The 22,523-nt window shown below is 35.9% G+C and overlaps 1 protein-coding gene across 3 annotated transcripts in view; it reads left to right on the top strand.

Moving 5' to 3' along the window:
* Positions 1–22,523, top strand: part of plcb1 (phospholipase C beta 1) — a 405,056-nt gene that overhangs the window by 244,524 nt on the left and 138,009 nt on the right. For all 3 annotated transcript variants that reach the window (XR_015935410.1, XM_088625584.1, XM_088625585.1), the window contains exons 6-7: positions 9,432–9,485; positions 10,944–11,019. Coding sequence is in view for 2 of the 3 variants with exons in the window: in XM_088625584.1 (XP_088481710.1) it covers positions 9,432–9,485; positions 10,944–11,019 (130 nt within the window). In the remaining variant the exon portion in view is untranslated. The remainder of the gene's footprint in view (positions 1–9,431; positions 9,486–10,943; positions 11,020–22,523) is intronic.

Here is a 22,523-nt window from a genome sequence, read left to right as displayed (position 1 = left end):
TTTACGGAGAAATGGAATACTGGTGTGTATGTTTTCTTTAAAGTACCGAGACCAGCCATATACTGTATGTTTAAGTTCCAAAATTAATATCGTTTATGGACTTCACACGCGTTGCAGTATGCTCCTATTCTTTTTATGCTCCCTTCTGATTTCCCTTCTGCTTTGTGTAAGGATGGTATCAAAAGCAATCTTAAGTGGTGAGAAAGCTGTGCTCAATGTATTTAAAAGTAAAAGGAGATGCTTCATATTGCTTGACTAATTTTAAAAACTAAGTTATAAATGCAGACGCTCCCTCGGTGCTCTGCTCTGGTGTGCCGGCTCTTACACAGTGCCTGTCTGCCGTAAGCGTTACAATATACATACCCAACTCTGCTTGTACCCATCTGTCATGCAAATAAAACACCTTGAATTGAATTGAATTGAGGGGAGAGGGGGGGAATACTAAAGCCAATACTGGCTCAATACCCTCAATGGGCTTTGACGTGCTAATGCGTTGGTTTAACAGTCCGGGTGTGGCAGGCTTCCAATGTCAACTCGACTCGATTGGAAGACAATGAACGTATTTTGTGATATTTAGAAATATAAATTTGTTTGGTGCGAGTGAGGTTTTATTTAATCTCTGACCAAGGGAAACGTTTCATTTTTTCAAAGAAATGTTTGTTAAAAAATAAAGTCATAGTTCCATGGGATTCAATCACAGACCATGTGACATGGGAGTCAGGAAACTAACACACAGCGCCATCGGATTTAATAACGCAATAAAAACGCTATAAAATAATGTGACTAGGCACAGAAAAAGTTTACAGCACAGTACAATAATAAATGCTGACCATGACTTTAGAAGCATAAATTACCTTACACTCAATTTAAACACAAGCTGTCTTTCTGTATGAACCTCTAAGCTGGTTCATACAGAAAATGTAGAAATGCATTAGCCTGATTATGATTAAAAAACACATAATTAAACACGCGTTTGCGATTTAAATCAGAACATGATTTAAATCAATATAAATGTTTATATTGTAACGCATACTGTCCAGCCTCCATTTCTCTATAAAAATTTACTCTGTTGCACACACACACACAATAGAAGCAGGAACCGCTGTCAGAAGGGAAGATATGTTCAAAATATCGCAAATATCGATCATGTTGCGATATTTTGAAATCTAAAAGTCAATTGATTGTCCATAATATCGCTATTCTATTTTTTCGAAGAAATGTTTGTTAAAAGAAAAGTCCAGCACCAGCTGGATTCGAACACACAACCTGTCAGTTGGTAGTCACACACCTAGACCAGTAGGCTACAAGACAGCTCACATGAACAGGCAGGCGAAACAGCCCTACACAGCCCTGTCGCAGTACACGGATATAATCATACCGTTATTAAATTCTTTAGATACGCGATTCCATATTATATTCCCTTTTAATCAAATTCTAAAAGTATGCTTGTTGACTCCAGTATCACGTTAGTTAAAGACTTCGAAGCTTAAAATGTTTAGGGAGAAATGGAATACTGGTGTGTATTTTTTTCTTTAAAGTACCAAGACCAGCTATACAGTATACTGTATGTTTATGTTCCAAAATTAATATCGTTTATGACCTTCAGATGCGTTATGCTCCTCTTCTTTTTATGCTCAGCTACTAAAATTTCCCTTTAGTAGTAAAATTCCATATAAGTATTCAAAACTAAGCGGATTGAAATGTGCACAGTAAAAACATTAAATGATTAAATCTTTTCACTACCAACCAATGCACCACGAGTGCCCCTGTCGGTCATTTTGGCCAGCCAATCACTTGCCCTGCGGTGCCCTATGGTGCCCTGCGGGTTGGTTACTGCACCGCGGGTTTTTACCGCTCATTTTGAATGGCTGCATCTGTATGCGTTTTAGTTTCGTTTTGTGCTGGGACTCTGCTTTTAACAATGTCCCCGTGGATTGATTAGAGATATCAAGTACATACAAGTCATTTTTTAAATGTTGTAGTTCGTCTTGTAAAAATGTTACGAGTACATCATCTATCAACAATTACACAGGTTCTGTTTCCATATTGCGGATTTTGGTTACGTAATATTATTTTCTAGATTTCACGTTGTGAATATATGATTTGGGCAAACAGAGCCGCAAAGAAGTACATTATGGGTTGTTGTTTTGTTTTTTTTGCAGTTTTATCTAGAACAAGCGATGCTTAAACCTTTGTCTGATTGTTGTGAAACTATCCACACGACAGTTACAGTACCTAGGAGTACGCTGTGAAAACGTTCCGAGGTCAAATTCTTCCAGCACTGGGGTACCTTTAAAGTGGAGACGACGGCACCGAAATTTTTTGGCGCGCCTTCTCTTTAAAGCCCTGGCCAAATATGAAGACAGTACGTACAGTTATAATTCAAACGGAATTAAAAACTACACATCCCAGTTACCATGGTGGTGCTTGTGATCATTGCGTTTAACCAATGAAACAGGGCGAAAAATCAGTCACATGACTTTGGGGCAGAGTTTCGAAAGCTTAACCTATCAGCAACAAAGCGAAATTTACACGATAGGCTACCTCAAACTGTCAGTTACAAACTGTCAGTTGCAAAAGATCGCACCAGAAACAGCACTCTCTCTGCCTGTCAAAGACGTTCAGGAAAGGCTGAATGAAGTCATGTCAAGTACAATAATTCGGTGATCAATAATAACAGTTGTAGGACAAGAAACAAAAGATAGTGAAAACTTAAGATTTTTAAGGCTAAAACTCAAATTCATTCTACAAAATTAAGGCAAATGAAAATTCAGGACATTAAAGTGCTAGAGGTGTAAAAAAATACAAAAATGCACATGAGTAAAAAGTTTTAGAAATGGACCAAACAGAAAAAAAGCCATGCCTATAGTGCAGAAGAGGGATGCAGGAACACTTGCTTAGATATACAAAAAAATCACAAAAAGGTGTATGTTACAAAAGAACATGCAAACATGTTCATCATGTACATGAACATGTACATCAATTTCCCTTCGCGATCAATAAAGTCTTATCTATAAACATGAAACAGAGTGAGGAATCAGAAAATTAGCATGCATAAAAAAACAGCAATTCTGTCAATGAGCCCTAAATGAATTAATAGCAACCATGGTTTCATGGAGGGCTTCTCAGATAGTTGGGCATTCAGGTAGATTGCCAGGTGAAAGGATTTGTAAACATACTTTGTTAAAGCAAGTCAGTTTTTTCCGCAACACATAAAATACATTTTTCCAAGAAAGTTTAGCCTTTGTCACTAATGAAACCACTAAATAAAGACATAAATATAGAAATCATAAGATTTGTTTTATTCAATGTTGGTAGCAGGATAAACTGTGCTAAGTGTATATTTTGTCGCAGAGTTGCTGCAAGATGTTAACAGTGAAAAAAGGTATTTAGAAATGAGTTATTTCAAGAAGAAAATTTTCAGAATAATTGCAAATCTAGCAGGATAGAGAAAGCACAGAAAACAGGAAGTTAGATTGATCAGATTAGTATGAAAAGTTATTTAGCAAAAGGAATGAGAAGAGTGACAAACTAGTATGCTTTAGATCTTTTTATCTGAACCAGGGAAAACTGATCATGTTTCTCTATAACAATAATAAAAAACTTTATTTTATATATCACCTTTAAAAGTGGCATCTCAAAGCAATACAGTAGATATAAAAACAGATAAAAGGACCACAGATTACAAAGTAAATACATATAAGAAAGACAAGCAGTTAGAGGTGCTACCAAAATTAGAAAATGAAGCAGATACAGACACTAAGTCTTCTGAAATGAAAGGTTCTGAGGTTAGATTTAAATGCACTCAGGGTACGTGACTGATATCACTGGGAATACAAATTGAGAGCTCTGGGGTGCAGCTAGAGAAGACCCTGTCACCCACAGAATGTAGATGTTCTTGAGGACAGCTAGAAGACCAGAGTCAGACGGACAAAGGTGGGGAGTAGACAGATAATAAGCCATATACTGTAGGTACTGAATGAGGATGAGGATTTTGAAGTTGACTCGAAACCTGATAGATAACCAATGCAAGGACTTGAAAACAGGTGTAATGCATCCCTGATAGGATTCTCGCTGTCATATTCTGAACATATTGAAGATTGCTCAGTGTGGATTTAATTTCCCCAGTGAACAGGATGTGCATTTATTAATTCTAGAAAAAAAAGCCTTTCTTGATTTCTCTAGTTCCCTTTAAAATAAACTATTATTCCACAATGCAGAGTATTACATGGCCAGTATTTACACATGATATTTGTGATTTAAAGAAATTAACACAATCAGCTTTTGGAGATTTAAGTGTTGGCTGAGTTATTGCAGGATAAAAGACTAGAGATGTTGGTAAGAAGAAGATAATTTTGGGATAGCTGAGGAATACACTGATAACAAGAACACTTCCTAATGGGGTTAGGCATACTTTTGATGAAGATGATGAAGTTAACAGACTGTATGTTTACATAGATACTGAAATGAGGATTGTATTTTAGATTTTGTGTAGTTGCTAGCGTTGAACTGTGTGTTGGATGCACATGAATTGAAGGAATGGGCAAACATAGCTGATGCGGATCCACAGAGCCAGCATATTAAGATGTTTATAATTAGAGGCAATTTGTTTAAATAACTAGGTATGGATACTGATGTGCAAGAGAGGTGGAAAGGCTGTTTCCTTAAGCCAGCACTATAAAATATTTTATTCTCAGTGAGATGCTGCCATTTCATAGTGGGTTTCTAACACTGTGTATAGTTCCATCCACACAGTGCCTTTACTTCCATCCATTTCTAATCTCTTTATCCAGTACAGAGGATTTGGAGCCTATCCCAGTAAGCGACGGACACAAGGCAGAATACACCCTGGACATAGCGCCAGTCCATCACAGGACAGACAGACACAAACACACACACACCAGGGCCAGTTTTCCCATAAACCAATTAACTGACCAGTATGTTTTGGAGTGCGAGAGGGAGTCATATCACACATATGGAGAAAAACCATGTAACCCAGAGAGAACATGCAAACCCCACACACACAGGATGGCAGGAATTGAACCTAGGACCCCAGTGCTCCAAGATAGCAATGCTAACCACTTTGCCACCATTATAAATGGATGGATATCTTAGTTATCTTTCTAGTTCACAGGTTTGCATGCATAATTTAATTTTGAAAGCCACTGAGACATCAGGTACTACTGTTGTATTTATGAAAAACAAAACAAAACAAAAAGCATACTAACAACTGTGCCATCCTACTCTTTAGTTAATACAATTTGTTATTTATAAACAGTTAACATTGTTAAAAAAATATTTTGAATTATATTTAACCCTATTTTTTCTTTAGTTTTGTATTTAACTTATTATATGATAGTCAGATTTAATGTATATTTGAATAATGAAAATATATTTTTACAAGATGCGGGGGAAAGTGCAACAACTTATTACAGTGCTAAATGTAATATTATTGCTAATAGTTTATGCTAACACCTAACTTTCTTAATTAGATGTATTTAAAACAGTGAACTAAGTGTAACATACCATTCAGAAATACAATCGAGAATAGTTTTGTGGTGTTTGTATGGATGAAACGTTTCTAAAATGTATAAATGTGATTGAATCCCATGGAACTATGACTTTATTTTTTAACAAACATTTCTTTGAAAAAATGAAACGTTTCCCTTGGTCAGAGATTAAATAAAACCTCACTCGCACCAAACAAATTTATATTTCTTAATATCACAACATGATCGAATTTAAGTCTTTTTAATAACAATGAATAGTCACCTATGTGTTACAAAATAAACATTTATATTGATTTGAATCGCGTTTTGATTTAAATCGTAAACGCGTGTTTAAATATATGTGTTTAAAAGCGATATACTGTATAAAAGCGCTGATTCTTATGGAGTGTGTTCCGCGGGGGATTCAAAAAAAAATTTTTTTAATCGCGTATCTAAGGAAAATTGCAGTATAACTTTGTTCATGCACAAACAGTGGCATGTTACATTATAATTTGGGTGTCTCCTCTTGCCAGAAAGCTCTAAATTGCAACGTAAATTGCAAAAATGCACTTGGAATCTGTCCAAGCCCTCCTACGAAAATTATTTAAACTGCGACACTGATCATTCATCTCTAAATAAACTTTATTTTATATAGCGTTTTAAGCGAATAGGTAATTAGATTGCTCATAAACCTAATCGCTTTTTCTACATAAACACAGCGTGATTGCTCTCTGAAAATGCTTTTCCTTTATATTTAGGCTCAGATTTCAACTATAGATCGTATTATTATAAACTTTCTTGGAAAAATGTATTTTATGTAAACCATGTTTGCTATTAATTCATTTAGGCCTAAAATACGTTCATTGTCTTCCAATCGAGTCGAGTTGACATCGGAAGCTTGCCACTCCCGGACTGTTAAACCAACGCATTAGCATGTTAAAGCGATTCTATTGAGGGAGTAGCCCAGCTACCACTTAACACTGTACTTCCTACTTTGAATACCTGTGAAACCGGTTTAATTCGTCACAGCCAGCACTCCGGCAGAGAGGGGGTTGAGTAGTGGAAGCAGGCGAGATTTCCAGCGAAAGACACCTCCCCCCCCCCCCTTCAAAAACCCAGTAAGCAGTAATGGTTTAAGTTGAAAATCGAGGTAGATTTTGAGGATGATAAAGAGGATAAACTGGGAAGGGAGGAGGGTTTGGTTTTGCATAAGGGGCGGGATTATGATAATTGGAGGAATTTGCGGGAGTATAATGGTTTGATATATTTGATTTTGTATTGTGGTCGTTATCTATGTTTTTGGTTGGTATTATGTTTATATGGTTGTTTTTGTTGGTTGGCCGATCACCATTCTGAAGCCCTACCATAATCTCTGGTATGGGGAGACCCCAGAATTCTGTCCCATAGTTTAGACAGATGATAGATACTTTTATTGATCCCGTGAGGGAAATAAAGTAAATCATTTTCATTTTAGGAAATTATTAAACGCTCGGTTAAAAGCAAAGGAGATTGTCTGTTATAGTGGACATAAAAACAAGAGTTCGCTGGCATTATATAATTATACGAATTACACGAATATAATTATATCTTATTAATTTCTTGAGATACGCGATTCTTTTAATACAGTCTTTGCTGTGCTCTAGAGGATCCTTGTGATATTTCGAGCTCTGGTTGAATGATAAGTGTCGCAGTTTAAATCATTTTCGTAGTTAGAAATTATGGAACGCTCTGTTAAAAGCAAGGGAGTTTTTATGTCCGTTGCAGTTCTTTTGCAACATGAATATAATTATATCGTTATTAATTTCTTGAGATACGCGATTCCATATTATATTCCCTTTTAATCAAATTCTTAAAGTATGCTTGTTGACTCCAGTATCACATTAGTTAAAGACTTCGATGCTTAAAATGTTTACGGAGAAATGGAATACTGGTGTGTATGTTTTCTTTAAAGTACCGAGACCAGCCATATACTGTATGTTTAAGTTCCAAAATTAATATAGTTTATGGACTTCACACGCGTTGCAGTATGCTCCTATTCTTTTTATGCTCAGCTACTAAGATTTCCCTTCAGTGGTAAAATTCAATATCTACAACGGGCACAGTAAAGACGTTTACAGTAAGTCTTTCAACGACAGACCAACGGACCACGAGTGCCCCTGTCGGTCAACCAATCACGTACCGCGTCATCTTGCATCATGATACGTGACACCGCAGCCAATTACCTGCGGTACGTGTCTGTACCGCGCACTTTGAATGGCTGCATCTGTATATAATGCATACAGGTACAGTATACAGTGTAGTGATTCATAGCCGTTTCAGGGACGCCAAATATGTAATGTTAGTGGCTCTCTGAAGGCACCAGTTCTGTAGGGTTTGGGCATTTACTGAGACAATTATTAATTGTAGCAGTAAATCACAAAGTTGATTCTTTTGATGGCTTTAGAGTCCAACCATGCGACATAACTCAAACAACGCACACACACAGGTACTAATACACGAGGATACATTTATTAATACATAGAATATGCCTTAAACTAACAGATCTTATCGAGAGGGTTATCAGAATACAAAAGATATATATTCAATCAGTTACGAAGTGTTACATATATCAAGAGGACATACGTTCAGTATATCATTCATTAAGACCGTTTCATAAATGAACTTGGTTATAACTTCTACATTAGATACTCGAAACAAGTACATAACTCTTAGGAATTAAATTGATATCAACTGGTTGGGATAACAATTGAATTCTTGAGCTGTAATGCATTGAAGTTGAATACTCATCCAATCTTTGGGGATTCAGATCTCCTGCGGGCACAAAGAAACAGTTGCAGGCTGTTGCTGTCCAATCCGCGCTCTCTGGCTCGGTGCCAGGCTGTGCTGTGCGGCTCGCGACGGTGCGTTGCTGATGCTCACTGACCGGCTAGTTAGTGTTGGCTTTAACTAGCAAAGTTTGTGCACAGGAGAAAAGATGACTGTGGGTCCCAGCAAGTCAGGAAGAGGACCGGTTCGTTCCTAATGAAGAGCTAGTTCTGAATAGTGATTCAGCTGTCCACAGTTCCGACCTGTTCACGAGGCCTGCTGCTGGTTACTCTCTGGCAACCTCCACTCTAGACTCTTAGAACAAAGGAAAGTTCTGGCACTCGGACACACTGGCCGTTCCGTGGTTGTCCGGGCTGAGTCTCAGGATGGTCAGGAGGCGCGCTGCGAGGATGTCCTGCCCTTGGGAGCCTTCTGCTCCTGGGCCGTCCTGCCCTGGAATTCTCCTTTGAATTCCCTTTAGAACAGTCCACAGAATCCTCTCCAGAATCCCTTCTGAATCTTGTTGAATCTCCCTTTCTGAATCTGAATCTCCCAGGCTCTCTGTGTTGCCTGTTTTTACCTGGAGGAACTTCAGCTCATTGATTGGCTGAAAGTTCCATGGGCATCAGAGTCCCACGTGGGTTACTCGGCCCTACCAGTCCCTGATTGGTTGATCAAGGTGAGATATGAGTCACTTAGTCCTGACACTTAGTAATGCAGTCCAGATGTCCAACTGGCACTCCCTAGACAGATAGGCGCCAATGGGTGACCATTGATCATGATAGCCAGGCTTAGCTAAGTGCATCCCCCTTTGGGAGCTGGTTTCTTATCACAAGAAAACATCTTAAATCAGCTTGCATGAATTCTTTCTCTGTGGCTGCACCACAGAGATGAACAGAGAAATTAGGCCTAATTTGGGAAAGCTCAGAAACACTTAATTCTGCCTTATTAATAAGCCTCGCCGCTACAACAGTATAGTCAATATATAAGAAGTACATGTGTGCTCGTGAGTGATAAGCAATGTATTAAGAGCCTATGAAAAAAAAACGTAAAGATCTTAAGTTATAAGTTTCTGTCATTTATTTAATTACATTCTGGAAAACTTAATTTTTAAATAACATTTTTTTCTTTTAACAGATATTCACGACTTAAACTTCAGTTAACCCCAGAGGGACGTATTCCTGTAAAGAAGTAAGTTGTGCTCTGCATGCTTGAGAAGATATTTGCTTTTGTGAGTTGATGCAATAAAGATGATTCAGCTTAATTTATGTTTATTTTACAGAAAATGTATTTGTAACTCTTGATGCTTTTTGACATTGTAATTGGGATAGGAAATGATAAATCTGGCCAACCACATAATCAAACTTCTTAATCTAAACAACAGTGTGTAAACAGCGATTATTATTTGTATTACCTGGAGCTGTTTTAGTGCAAAAATAAAAACATGTAGAGGAGGAAAAAATGTGAGTTGAGTGGAATTAATCTGAACTTGGTTTGATTTCCTCAAATAAATATATAAATCTGTATTGTGGACAATGGTTTGGTTATACAGATATGCAATCTTTAGCAACAAAATATTTATACACATGCTTCAGATTTCTGTGGTGAAAACAGTGATAAACTGTTTAACTGGTCAAATTCAATTTGAACTTCTCTTAAGTGTTTAAAATGTAATGGTTGAATTGATGTTGTACTTTGTCCTAAACGTTTGGCGATTTTTAAACAGCAGTCTACAATTTGTGCCTTGATCTATTCAAAATATCATAAAAAACAGGTGCATGGTCCTCACAACATATTAGACACTTAATTAATTCTTTTTATACCTGCTTTCAACTTGGATTCCAGGATCCTGATTTATTTATGATGACAGCTGTTATACTTGATTTATACTAATAGAATATTGAATTGTCGTTTTTGACATTGCTCACAATTGTCCTACTTTCTCAATATAAAGATATTTTGTTTATTTACTTTGAGGTTTATGTGTTAAACAAAGGAGATTGAATAAATAAAAAAACTGCCTTGTGGGAAAACAAAAACAATGCAAATGTTGTTTCAATAATAATGTTTACTCTGCTGCCCCTGTTTATCAAGTCATTGACCTCATATGATGTATTCCACCATAAAACTAGTAAACTAGCATGATGTTTTGTTATAGCAAAATAAGACATTGTAAACAGTATTGTCACATGCTTAGTACTTAGTTCATTTACTTCTACGTACCAACTATTTGTGTCACATATAGTTACTTTAAAGACATACATAACTGTAAATTATCACAGTCTTAAATAGTTTACTAACATATTTAAATTACTTTGACACTGTATAAAATGATTAATTATGCTGTCATATTCTTAATTTATTCATCCTCAGTTATTGAGTTCTTCATAACATACAGTAAACTGTGCAGACAAATGCTCATAAATTGCATTGAATACCATAAAAAGTGGGGTGGAAATTTAAAAATGGTAATTAAAGGGGCAAATATAACTCAAAACCTTTATTTTCAATTGCTCAACTTATTTGGAAAAATTAAGCTAGTTTTTTATCAGGGTCTTTTTGGCCCAGCATGTATTTAGTAACAGTGAATTATGAAGATTGAAAGACAGATTGGTAGGATTATTAACAGGGCTTACTCCTTTTCTACAGCATCTTTCGGATGTTTTCTGCAGATAGAAAGCGTGTTGAAACTGCACTGGAGTCCTGCAGCCTTCCTTCTGGCAGGGTAATGATCCATTTCCTTTACTGTATTGTTGCTATGTGTTCTTTTGCACTTTTAAATGTCCCGATTTTTCAACAAAGTTCCAATGACCTTCAGTGTAATATGTATCACATTTAATTTCAGTACAATTGATTATTTCTTGTGAGCAAGATAATGGTCATGCTGCCAAGTACATTTCAGGGTGCCTTGCACAGTTTTTACATTTTGTTCCTTTAAAGCTTATAGTCATCACACGAAGTAGCAATCAATTCTTGCTACATGCACAGCCTACTCTACGCCTTCAAAACAAAATAAAAAGAAAGAAGTATAAAGACATTTTATATAAATAAAAATGGAGAAGCCATTACAGAAGGTGCACAGAATTACTTAAACGAGTCAGAAAATAAGTTAAGTGGCCTCTGTCTCCATGCAATAATAGGTTTTCACATGATTTTAGAATAAGTAAAAATTTCAAGCAAAGATTCAACTTTGGATACTAAGGAGATTCAACTGCAAATGCAAAGACAATATCCCCTTGAGAAAGGGGAACTCGATCATTAAGAAATGGAAGCTGTAACTGCTTAGATCAGGTTGTCCTTCCTACTGTAACTGGGCAGCTGGGCAAGAAGGAAACTGGATAGGGCTTTCACTGTGAGACCAGTGGTGCCTTGGCAGAGAGATCGGTACAGTCCAGTGGCTGAGATGGGAGAAAATGTCCATGAGTTAAAGCTGGCCAATATGTTAGAGTGGCAAGTGGCAAGAAGAAAGTATTACTGAGAAAACATCACATCCTGCTTGGAATTTGCAAGAAAGCATTTACGTGCATATATGTGGCAAAATTTGTTTTATGGTATAAAATAAACTTATTTCCCGGTATCCAAACCTAATTTGTTCCTGAAAATCTGTTCGGAAGGCGGGAGATCGTGAACCAGAAATAAAAATTCCATTATTTCTTTTGGGGAAAATTCTACCCCATTCCAAACCGAAGACAAGTTCACTCAAAAACCATCCTAAACATATAATACCATATAGACTATTATAGCAAGCTAAGTGACAAATAAGAAATAAGAAAACTATTGTATGTGTAAAATAATTAATGATAATATATTTACACTTTTCATTCTTTCGTAATAGATCTCTATCCAAGCGATCGGCTAGAATGATGTGTATACTGTTGTTGACTATAACGCTAAAGAATCTTTATCTCTTCCTAAAGACCCCATAATGAACAGCAACTCCAAAACAACTAAAAAAAAATGTTTTGAAAATGAGAGCACAAGCTTTCGTTGTGATTGTAAACAAAGCACTGCTGCCTCACTGCGTCCTTAACCACAATGCCTAGAACCCGCACAGAAACAAGCAGCTGTTCGGTGGCCAAAGTCGGTCACTTTCAAACTTCAAAATTCAGATTAGTGAAATGTCGTTCTTATAACGAATTACAAGGTACAAATTCATGTCCTTATACCAGGGTATGAATGTATATTACATCAAGTGAAAACAACACAAGACATAGCTCAGTTATCACTGTCCTTAATGACAAGAATGGTGATGGCAGCCTTAAGGTGCTTCTCACCAGCAGTTATGAAGCTTGGCAAGATTAATGGGAAAAACCGATGCAGTCTGCTAATTCTGTACCTAAAGCAGGGTTATTCACAAACTTGCACTTTAGATAATATGTAGCACAAGGCCTTTCTTGATCTAAATTAATTAAAGATAATTTCTAATTATATACACTATAAATTATGTCAATATGTACTCTGTAATATGGATTAATGCAAATGTGTATTGTACTATATTTACAGCATAGATGTAAAATGCATTCACAGACATTTCATTTGGATTTCCAGGATCATTTAATATAAAATTCTTCAGGGAAAATAAATTGTCATTTGAAAAACAGCAAATCTATTCAGACATCACAATTCCTTCTCTCAGTTATAATTTCATTTCACAAATTGCTTTTGTGTGTGTTGGTTATTTATTTTTACTCCTACATAATTTAAAGTCGAGTGAGTGGCTTTTCTTTTACAGAACCAAAGATTCATTGTCTGGACCAGGAATGTCAAACTCATTTGTTATGACAGCCAGATTTGATTTAAATGTACTTTAAAAAGGCCATACACACTGTGAAATATCAAAATACTAGACAGAACCATTTCATATTATTATTTGTAGAGTTTTGCATTGTTGGTGTTTATTTTATAACTATGTACTGTATCCCCTTTTAAAATGCAAATAGTATTAATTGCATCTTCACTAGATGCCAAATTAGAAAAAGCTTACTAATAACCCTGTGAATATGATACAATTTGAGCATTATTTACCATAATTATTTAGAGTATAACAATTGTGAATATTGTACAATATGTACAAAATGTTAAGGTATGTTCTTCTGAAAATAATCTAGCCAGGACTTCTTGTTCTACAACTGGCAAAAAAGATTTTCCATTCTAGACACCCACTACCTCTGTGTGAACACTTGATTTATGAATATCTGCTACAATTAAGCATTTTTTTTCATTTTCCAAAATAATTTTCACTACAACAAAGGCACTTCCCTTGATATTTATCATTGAATGGCCTCCTTATTTTTAACATCATGTCAACAAAACATATTACCAATGCTTCAGGTGTTAAACTTAAATAAGGAAAACATTTCCTGTATGTAAAACATGAAGTGACAGAAAATATCGAAAAAACCCAAGCAACTGAAAGACTGCTTTCAGTCTTGCCTTGAGCTGTATACAGATATACAGATGCAGCCATTCAAAACAAGCGGGGTATGCTGCGGTATAACGCAGTGGACTTGTCGCAGGACTTGTATACCGCATTATATCTTATGCAAATTAGATTATGTTAATAGTATCTGGAATCACCTTGTAAAACCGGCAGGTGGAGCTAATAAAGCTTAACCTCTCATGTACAGCGTTTGAGCTGTCAGCAGAAAACATCCGGTTTCAAATCCTGATCACTGCGGAGGGACAATCTTTATTCAAATAAGAATTTAAGTTGTATACTCTTTAGACTTTTAAATTTAAACTGAGTATTACAGCATGTTAATCATTATACATTAAAAAGTTGGTATATTTTATGGAAGCAAGATTGCTCAGTTGGACAAATGTACACAGCCTACCATCTGTATCATAAATATTTTAATTATGCAGAAATATTTTAAGCATCAAGATCTTTCTCGAAGATATTACTAATATTATTAATAATGAATGACCTTGGACAAGCTGTAAACTCAAAGTATTACCCTGGTCCACATTCTTTGTAACCATCTTTGTAAACAAAAATACTTTATTTTTTCATTGACAAAAAGTAACACCACAGCATTTCGTTGATCCAATCACGCATTCGTTTCCAATCATACAAAGTAAGTCTTGAGAATCTCCGATTCACCATGCCTTTCACATGCTCATAAAAGATATTAATTTAGGAATATAAACATGTAACTATATGTAAACTGTACTGTATATGGCTGGTCTTAGTATTTTAAAGAAAAAATACACACCAGTATTCCATTTCTCCCTAAACATTTTAAGCATCAAAGTCTTACATGTGGTTATTTCTAAATGTTTTTACGTGTTCCTTCTGATCATATTACTATACGTCTATATACTTCGTGAAAAAATTATCGTTTTAACCTTTTCTGCAAATACGCTCGTTATTGGATTAAACAAAAGTATACTTTTAGAATTGGATTAATAAGGAATATAATATGGATTAGTGTATCTAAATAAATTAATAATAGTATAACTATATTTCTGTATTGATATGTGTATTGCTGTGGCGTGAAAGCTTAAGTGACTGATTTATGAGCGTGAGGTTGGGTGTTAAAATCCAGCAATCGCTATGAGTTTTCTTTTAACAAATAAACATTTCTTTGAAAAACTAAAATAGCAAATATTACGGACACTACAGTATATTGACATTTTTTATATTTCTAAATATCACAACATGTACACAGCGATACCGCAGGTTGTAGGGCGCAAATCCATGTGACCCCGAACAAAAGCCCAACATTAATGTTGTGCATTTGCCTGGCGCTGTGCAGTTTTCATCTCTCTCTACAGGAGTGCTGGCTGTGCCGAATTAAACTGGTTTCACAGGTATTTTCAAAGTAGAATAGGGTGAGTCTTCCAGTGAAAGACACTCCACTTTCCCCCACAGACACATTTTTTCTTAGAAAAACAGATATACAGCGCGAAGCTGTGTCAGTCTTCTGTGTAAAAAAAATTGGTTTGAACACCATGGGTGCTGTTTTTAATAAGCTGCAGAGTAAAGAATAGGAATTTTCCTGCTGTCAGCAGTATTGTGTATATAGTTTTATGTACAGGCTGCGAAAAGTTTCACAAGTAGAGGTCTTTAAAATTAGGGTGGGCAAACAATCAAAATAAATCAAATAAATCAAACACGAGATATAATGATGTATTCCTACTTAGACATTGCACGACTTTAAAAGCTATAAAAACATGTTTTGATAGTTAATAACCACTTTTTATGAGCAAAAAACGGGTGATTTTTCTTCCTTGTGATCAGTTTAGAATCTCTGTCTACGCTGTAAGGTTTTTACTTCTTAAACATTTAAAATACACGAATTTCATAAAAACAACACACATTTCGAAAAAAAAAATCATATTCTGTTGTCTTCCTGGTATGTAGAACAGATCAGCAGGTCTTTTTTCCCCAGAAGCTCTGAAAACAGCGTTCTGCCCACTGCGCTGTGTCAGACGGGGAGGTAGCACTGGGAAGGAGGAAGCGCGGAGCTCAGTATTGCACAATGACTGTAAAGCACCAATTGCGTCTGCGTTGATAACTTAAAATTAAACAACGTAAATCATTTTCTTTGACTTCTAAGTCCCTTAATTATCATTTAGCACAGGTTTCTTTTTTGATACCATCATTAGACAAAGCAGGAACTTATTGTACTTTCTAATGACATTAGCCATGGAAAGATTACAGATTACAGATTTTAATCGTCTTTAATTTTGTTATACATTTTAGAAAAGTTTAATCTATGCATACACCACAAAACTATTCTTGATTGTATTTCTGAATGCTATGTATAAAATAAACTTGCAGCTTACTCAACGATTCTAAGATGATCACGAGGAAGTGTATTGCATGTCTAATGGTCTAACCCCGTTTTCCCCATTTTGATTTAAATCGCAAATGCGTGTTTAATTAAATGCCTTTATTGATTCACAATATGAGAATGCAATGTAAATAATTATTTTTTGCATTCTAAGTCTCTTAATTCACTTTAAGCATAGCATTCTCACTATTTAGATTTATTTTTCTTATAGATGTAGCCATTCAAAATGGGTGGGGTATTTCGCGGTTTACCCCGGTGGGCGTGTCGCATCAAAACGCAGTATCACGCAGTATCAAGCGGTGTATCGCGTCATTTGACATCATGCCGGAAAGTATCAGGAATCACCTTGTAAAACCGCCAGGAGGAGCCAATAAAGCTTAACCTCTCATGTACAGCATTTGAGCTTTTACATTTAAATTGTGTATTACAGCATGTTAATCATCAGTCATTAAAAAGTTGGTATATTTTATGAAAGCAAGATTGCTCAGTTGGACAAAAGTACACAACCTACCTTTATCAGAAATATTTATGCATCAAAGCCTTTACCGAAGATATTACTAATAGTATTAATAATGAATGACTTTGGACAAGCTGTAAACTCAAAGTATTCCACTGGTCCACATTCTTTCTAACCGTCATTTTAAATGAAAATACTTTTAGTTTTTTTCTTTGACAAACACCACAGCATTTAGTGGATCTAACTAATGAGGACAGGAGATTAGCTAGCCAATACGATAAAGGAATGACTTTTTTTGCTAATTTCTTTAGCACATTTGTACAAGCACTTGGAATCTGTCCAAGCCCTACTTTGTCAGGCATTTTCTTTTACTGCAACGGACATAAAAACTCCCTTGCTTTTAACAGAGCGTTTCATAATTTCTAACTACGAAAATTATTTAAACTGCGACACTTATCATTCAACCAGAGCTCAAAATATTACAAGGATCCTCAAGAGCACATCAAAGACTGTATTAAAAGATACTTGTATCAGATACATGAGAATCCAGGCTTTTTCATCAACGCTTTATTTTCCATATACCAGATATTATGGAACCACTTCAGAAGGGTGTCAGCCAGTCAGATTCCAGGAATCGGTACTTTAAAGAAAAAATACACACCGGTATTCCATTACTCCCTAAACATTTTAAGCATCGAAGTCTTTAACTAACATGTGAAATAGCGTGTAAAAAAGTGGTAGTTTTAAGCTTTTCTGCTAATATAATATGGAATCGCGTATTTAAAGAAATTAAAACGATATGATTATATTCGTGTACTGCGACAGGGCTGTGTAGGGCTGTTTTGCCTCACAATCAGACAAATGCAACATAAATTGGGCTGTGTAGTCTTCTAAGTATCTTAATAAACTTTCAGCATAGCTTTCTCCCCGTTTAGATTTATTTTTCTTGGGATCTTGGGATCAAATGATCCCAGATTGTAATCGTTTTTATTTTTTAAATACATTTTAGAAAAGTGTAATCTAGACTAAAAAGCTGTACACCACCTGCTATAAAGATGCATCTTGTAATACTTTCGGGCTCGGATAGGACGGACACAAGAACTCAGACTTGCGGAGTTAAAGCAAGTAAAAGCCTTGATTTTATATATCACATTTAAAAGTGGCATCTCAAAGCAATACAGATTACAAAGTAAATACCCAATACTGATTGTACCCATCTGTCATGCTAATAAAGCACCTTGAATTGAATTGAGAGAGAGAGAGGGGGGGGGAGGGCGAGTGAGAGAGCACAGCCAGGACAGACAGGCAAATAAGATACACTCCACAGACATTCACAGCAGCGACATATCATAAAAAAACGTTTGCACATATGTTAAATTATTACTTGTCTTTCAGGAAGTTAAAAAACACTTGAATTACTTATCCAGTCTCTAGAAATAAAATTATTTTTCAAGCAATGCAACTAACGTCGGGCAACGTGTTTTTTTAAATCCAACATTGACAGCCACATCTTAAATCTTGTCAGTCAGCTCTTTTTTCTCTATTTGAATTGTGGCGATTCAAACAACTTGGGATAACAAGTGGTCTCAAAGTCACTGAGCTCACAGAGCTTCAACAACAGATGACAGTTTCCTTAGTCCTTCCTGAAATTGTCAGATTATGAGTGAATAAAAGCATTTTATTAAAAACACATTTGCGTTTGTTTGGGAGCTATATTATGTAGTTTTCATATGTAAGATATAATGATGTGTTCCTGCTTACACATCGCACGACTTTAAAAGCTAGAAAAACAGGTTTCGATTCACATTATCTGGCGAGCCTTGTTTTGTCAAAGGAAAATTCCATTCTACTCTGAGAATGTAGGGGGAGGAAGAATGCCCGTGGTTTTTTCACTTACTGCAATATTATGGACACTCAATTGACTTTAAAAAAACAACAACTTTTTTTTTTACAGCTGGTACAGCATCCCACCGCGCCTACGTGCCAGCATTATATTCTCATGTACGGGTAGAATATGTTCATTGTCTTCCAATGAAAGAAGGGTTCCTTTCGCTGTAGTCGGGAGACATTAGAAACTTGCCACGCCCGGACTGTTACACCAACGCATTAGCATGTTAAAGCGATTTCATTGAGGAGCCTAGCTTTCTTAACTAGTAAGTACTGTACTTACTGGGTTTTGGAGGGGGGGAGGTGTCTTTCGCTGGAAATCTCACCCCCTTCTACTTTGAAAATACCTGTGAAACCGGTTTAATTCGTCACAGCCAGCACTCCCGCAGAGAGGGGGGTTGTACTTGCAGTGCATCGGTATAGATGGGAAAAACAGAGCCAAGTCAAGTCTAGCCATGTGTGAGTCTAGTCTCACAGAGCTTCAACAGCAGATGACAACTTGTGAGTTCGATTAAGAATGAATAAAAGCATTTCATTAATAACGCGTTTGCGTTTGTCTGGGTGCTGACAAAGTAAAAAACAATTACTTTTTGACAATGAAGAACTGTGTGTGTGTGTCTCTCTCTGCTGGCGTTTGTAATCGTTTTTATTTTTAAATACATTTTAGCAAAGTAATGTACCATAAAAGTATTATGAGAAATATTTGGGTTAACATGTTCAGTGTTCAGTATGTGGTAATTTGTTTGGTGCGAGTGAAGTTTTATTTAAAATCTGACCCAGGGAAAAGTATGGTGTGGACGGCTGAGGAGAGAATGCAGGCTTGTGTTGTGTCCGTTATTCTTTTTATCTTTTTGTCTTTTTAAGCCAGTGAAAGCTCTGTTGTCCTTCACATGAATGCCTGAATCATTGTACCGAACCCAGGATTTTACAGTATTTTTTCTTTAAAATACCAATAACAACAACATACAGTTTACATAATATGTTGATGTTCCAAAATTAATATCGTTTATGACCTTTATGACCTTCGTTATGCTCTTCGTTAATGTCTAAGCCGGAACACATCATTATATCTCATTTTGTATTTCTTTAAAAAAAAATCGTTTGCCCAGCCTAACGGTATTGTTGTTATTGTTTTTATCCTGTAAAGCACTTTGAGGAGCCACCTTTAAAGGCGCCATATACAATAAAGTTCATTATTATTACTATTGTTAATTTGCTGGACTGAGAGGTGAACATTATTACGCAGAAAACAAAGATAGCGATTTACGTTGCATTGTGCATTGTGCTGCTGTAATACAGTTTTAAATAATTAAAGGTCTAAACAGTATCAGCTTTATTTATGGGTTTTAAATAAAGGCGATTTAAACGTGATTTAAATCAATATAAATGTTTATATTGTAACGCATAGGTGACTATTCATTGTTATTAAAATGACTTAAATTCGATCATGTTGTGATATTTAGAAATATTAATTTGTTTGGTGCGAGTGAAGTTTTATTTAATCTCTGACCCAGGGAAATGTTTTATTTTTTCAAAGAAATGTTTGGTAAAAAAAAAGTCATGGCTTCGGCCGGATTCAAACACGCAACGTGTGATGTAGGAGTCAGGAACCTAACCCACAGCGCCACCGGCAAGGTCACATGAGGAGTGTTGAAAAAGCCCTACAAACATTATCAACAGACATCGTACAGCGTGTACTATTCTTGTGTTGCGGTACATGAATAGAATTATATCGTTATTAATTTCTATAGATACGCGATTCCATATTATATTCCCTTTTAATCAAATTCTAAAAGTATGCTTGTTGACTCCAGTATCACATTAGTTAAAGACTTCAATGCTTAAAATGTTTAGGGAGAAATGGAATATTGGTGTGTATTTTTTCTTTAAAGTACCGAGACCAGCCATATACTGTATGTTTATGTTCCAAAATTAATATCGTTTATGGCCTTCACACGCGTTACAGTATGCTCCTATTCTTTTTATGCTCAGCTACTAAGATTTCCCTTCAGTGGTAAAATTCCATATAAATATTCAATACTAAAACGGGCGCAGTAAAGACGTTTAAATCTTTCTATGACTGACCAACGGACCACGAGTGCCCCTGTCGGTCAACCAATCACGTACTGCGGTATTTTGCGTGAGGCCGTAGCCAATTACCTCCGGTACATGTCTGTACCGCGCACTGTAATGGCTGCATCTGTACTATCGTTAAACAAAGCAGGAGCGTATATTACTTCCTCATGGGATCAAACGTGGAAAGATTAGAGTAATTGTTTTTATTTTTTAAATACATTTTAGAAAAGTGTCATTTATACAAAAAAGTTGCATTTAATACCACTCGATAGTTATATTAATAGAGATAAGCTCTCTATTAAAGCTCAGATCAATGATCAAACAGCAATATCTCATACACTGGGACTGATCTGTGATCTGTGATGTGGTGTGAATTGTGGTGCTCTAGCAGGCTAGCTGGCTGTGCCGAAAAATAAAAACCGGTTTAACAACTCTTAAGCATACTGTAGTTTTTGTTAGACCATTAGACATGCAATACACTTCCTCATGATCATCTTAGAATTTTTTGTAAGCTGCAAATTTTTTAACAATTTTAATTATACATTTGAAACACTTTAATTTTGAAAACGCAACACACATTCCGTACAGATACAGTAAAATCACAATTTACTGTCTTCCCGTGCTGTAAAACGAATTAGCGTGTGATTGAGATAACAATGCGGTGCCCACACTGGGGTAAAGTTAGCTTGAAGTTTGAAAATGATTTCGACACACCTGTAGATTTTTCACGAAACCCCCTAGAGTTACGAAAACACTTGCTGTGTGTACAAAGTACATTGTGACTGTTTTCACAGCCTTCACTATGTCGTTTTTAAGCCATTTTTTTTACCACACTCGAATATTCTTTTGTTCATATCTTCGCAAGGGAAACACAGAAAGCCTTCAACCAAATGCATTTTAAATACCACGACTTGTGAAAATGTTCACAGCCTCCACATAAAACTATCAGTGAGCTAATTCTCTACAAACCAAGAGATACATACATTCAGTATACCATTCATTTATACCGTTTCGTTAATAAACTTTGATTACTACTTCTACACTACTCAAAAGCAAGTACGTCACTCATAGGAATTAAATTGACATCAACTGGGGTTGAGGTAACAATTGAATTCTGGAGCTGTAACGCAGAATGTTGAATACTCATCCAATCTATGTGGATTCAGATCTCCTGTGGACACAAAAGAACAGCTGAACCGGCTGTTGCGTCCAATCAGCGTCCTCTGGAAATATAATTATATTATATTAATAATATAATTCTTATAAAAAATAAAATTATTAAAAGTCTAAACAGTTTAAATTCTGTAATAGGCAAAAGATTGTCCCTCAGCATTGACCGAGATTCGAAACCAGGCATTTTCTTCCAACAGCCCAAATGCTGCACATGAGATGCTAACCTCAGCTAAGCCCAGCTCCACCTGGTGGTATTGCAAGGTATTTCACCCTATTTAAAAAAAACATGCGGTACTTTTCAGTTCGTTGCAGATCATCCACCGTGTTTTAGTGCAGCATACCTCGCATGTTTTTTGAATGGCTGGATCTGTAAAGTAATGGGTAATTCTCTTAAGTGAAATTTAATCTTATGAAGAGTTTTCAAGGAGCAATTTAACTTTGTGATGGGTGTAAATGTGTATTAATTGTTAAAATGTAGAATAGCTTTGGGATTCTTTTGGCTCTGAGAATAGTGATCAGCAACTCCTGTTTGTGGGGTGATAGTACTAACGGTGCCTGTGAGTGTAAGTGAGAAGCGGTTTGCCTTGTTTCATATTTGGAAAACATTCAATGTTTTTAATTGAGAAACATACAGTAATTGGCTGAAAGCAAGTTTAAAGAGATATTGCTAGGAAATTGAATTCCCCCTGTAACCTAGATGGAAATCATTCACATAATAATTTGGATGACAGGGTTGAATTAAGAGAGATAGAAGTTAATGGACAAAAGTGGAAAACAATAAAGTAAATAACAGTAGCTGACTGAAAGTTCAAAGTTGATTATTTCAGTTGGTCATTT

The sequence above is a fragment of the Lepisosteus platostomus genome, chromosome 3 (assembly GCF_059453375.1).
Source record: "Lepisosteus platostomus isolate fLepPlt1 chromosome 3, fLepPlt1.hap1, whole genome shotgun sequence".
NCBI lineage: Eukaryota > Metazoa > Chordata > Actinopteri > Semionotiformes > Lepisosteidae > Lepisosteus > Lepisosteus platostomus.
This window is presented reverse-complemented; position numbering and strand designations above follow the sequence as displayed.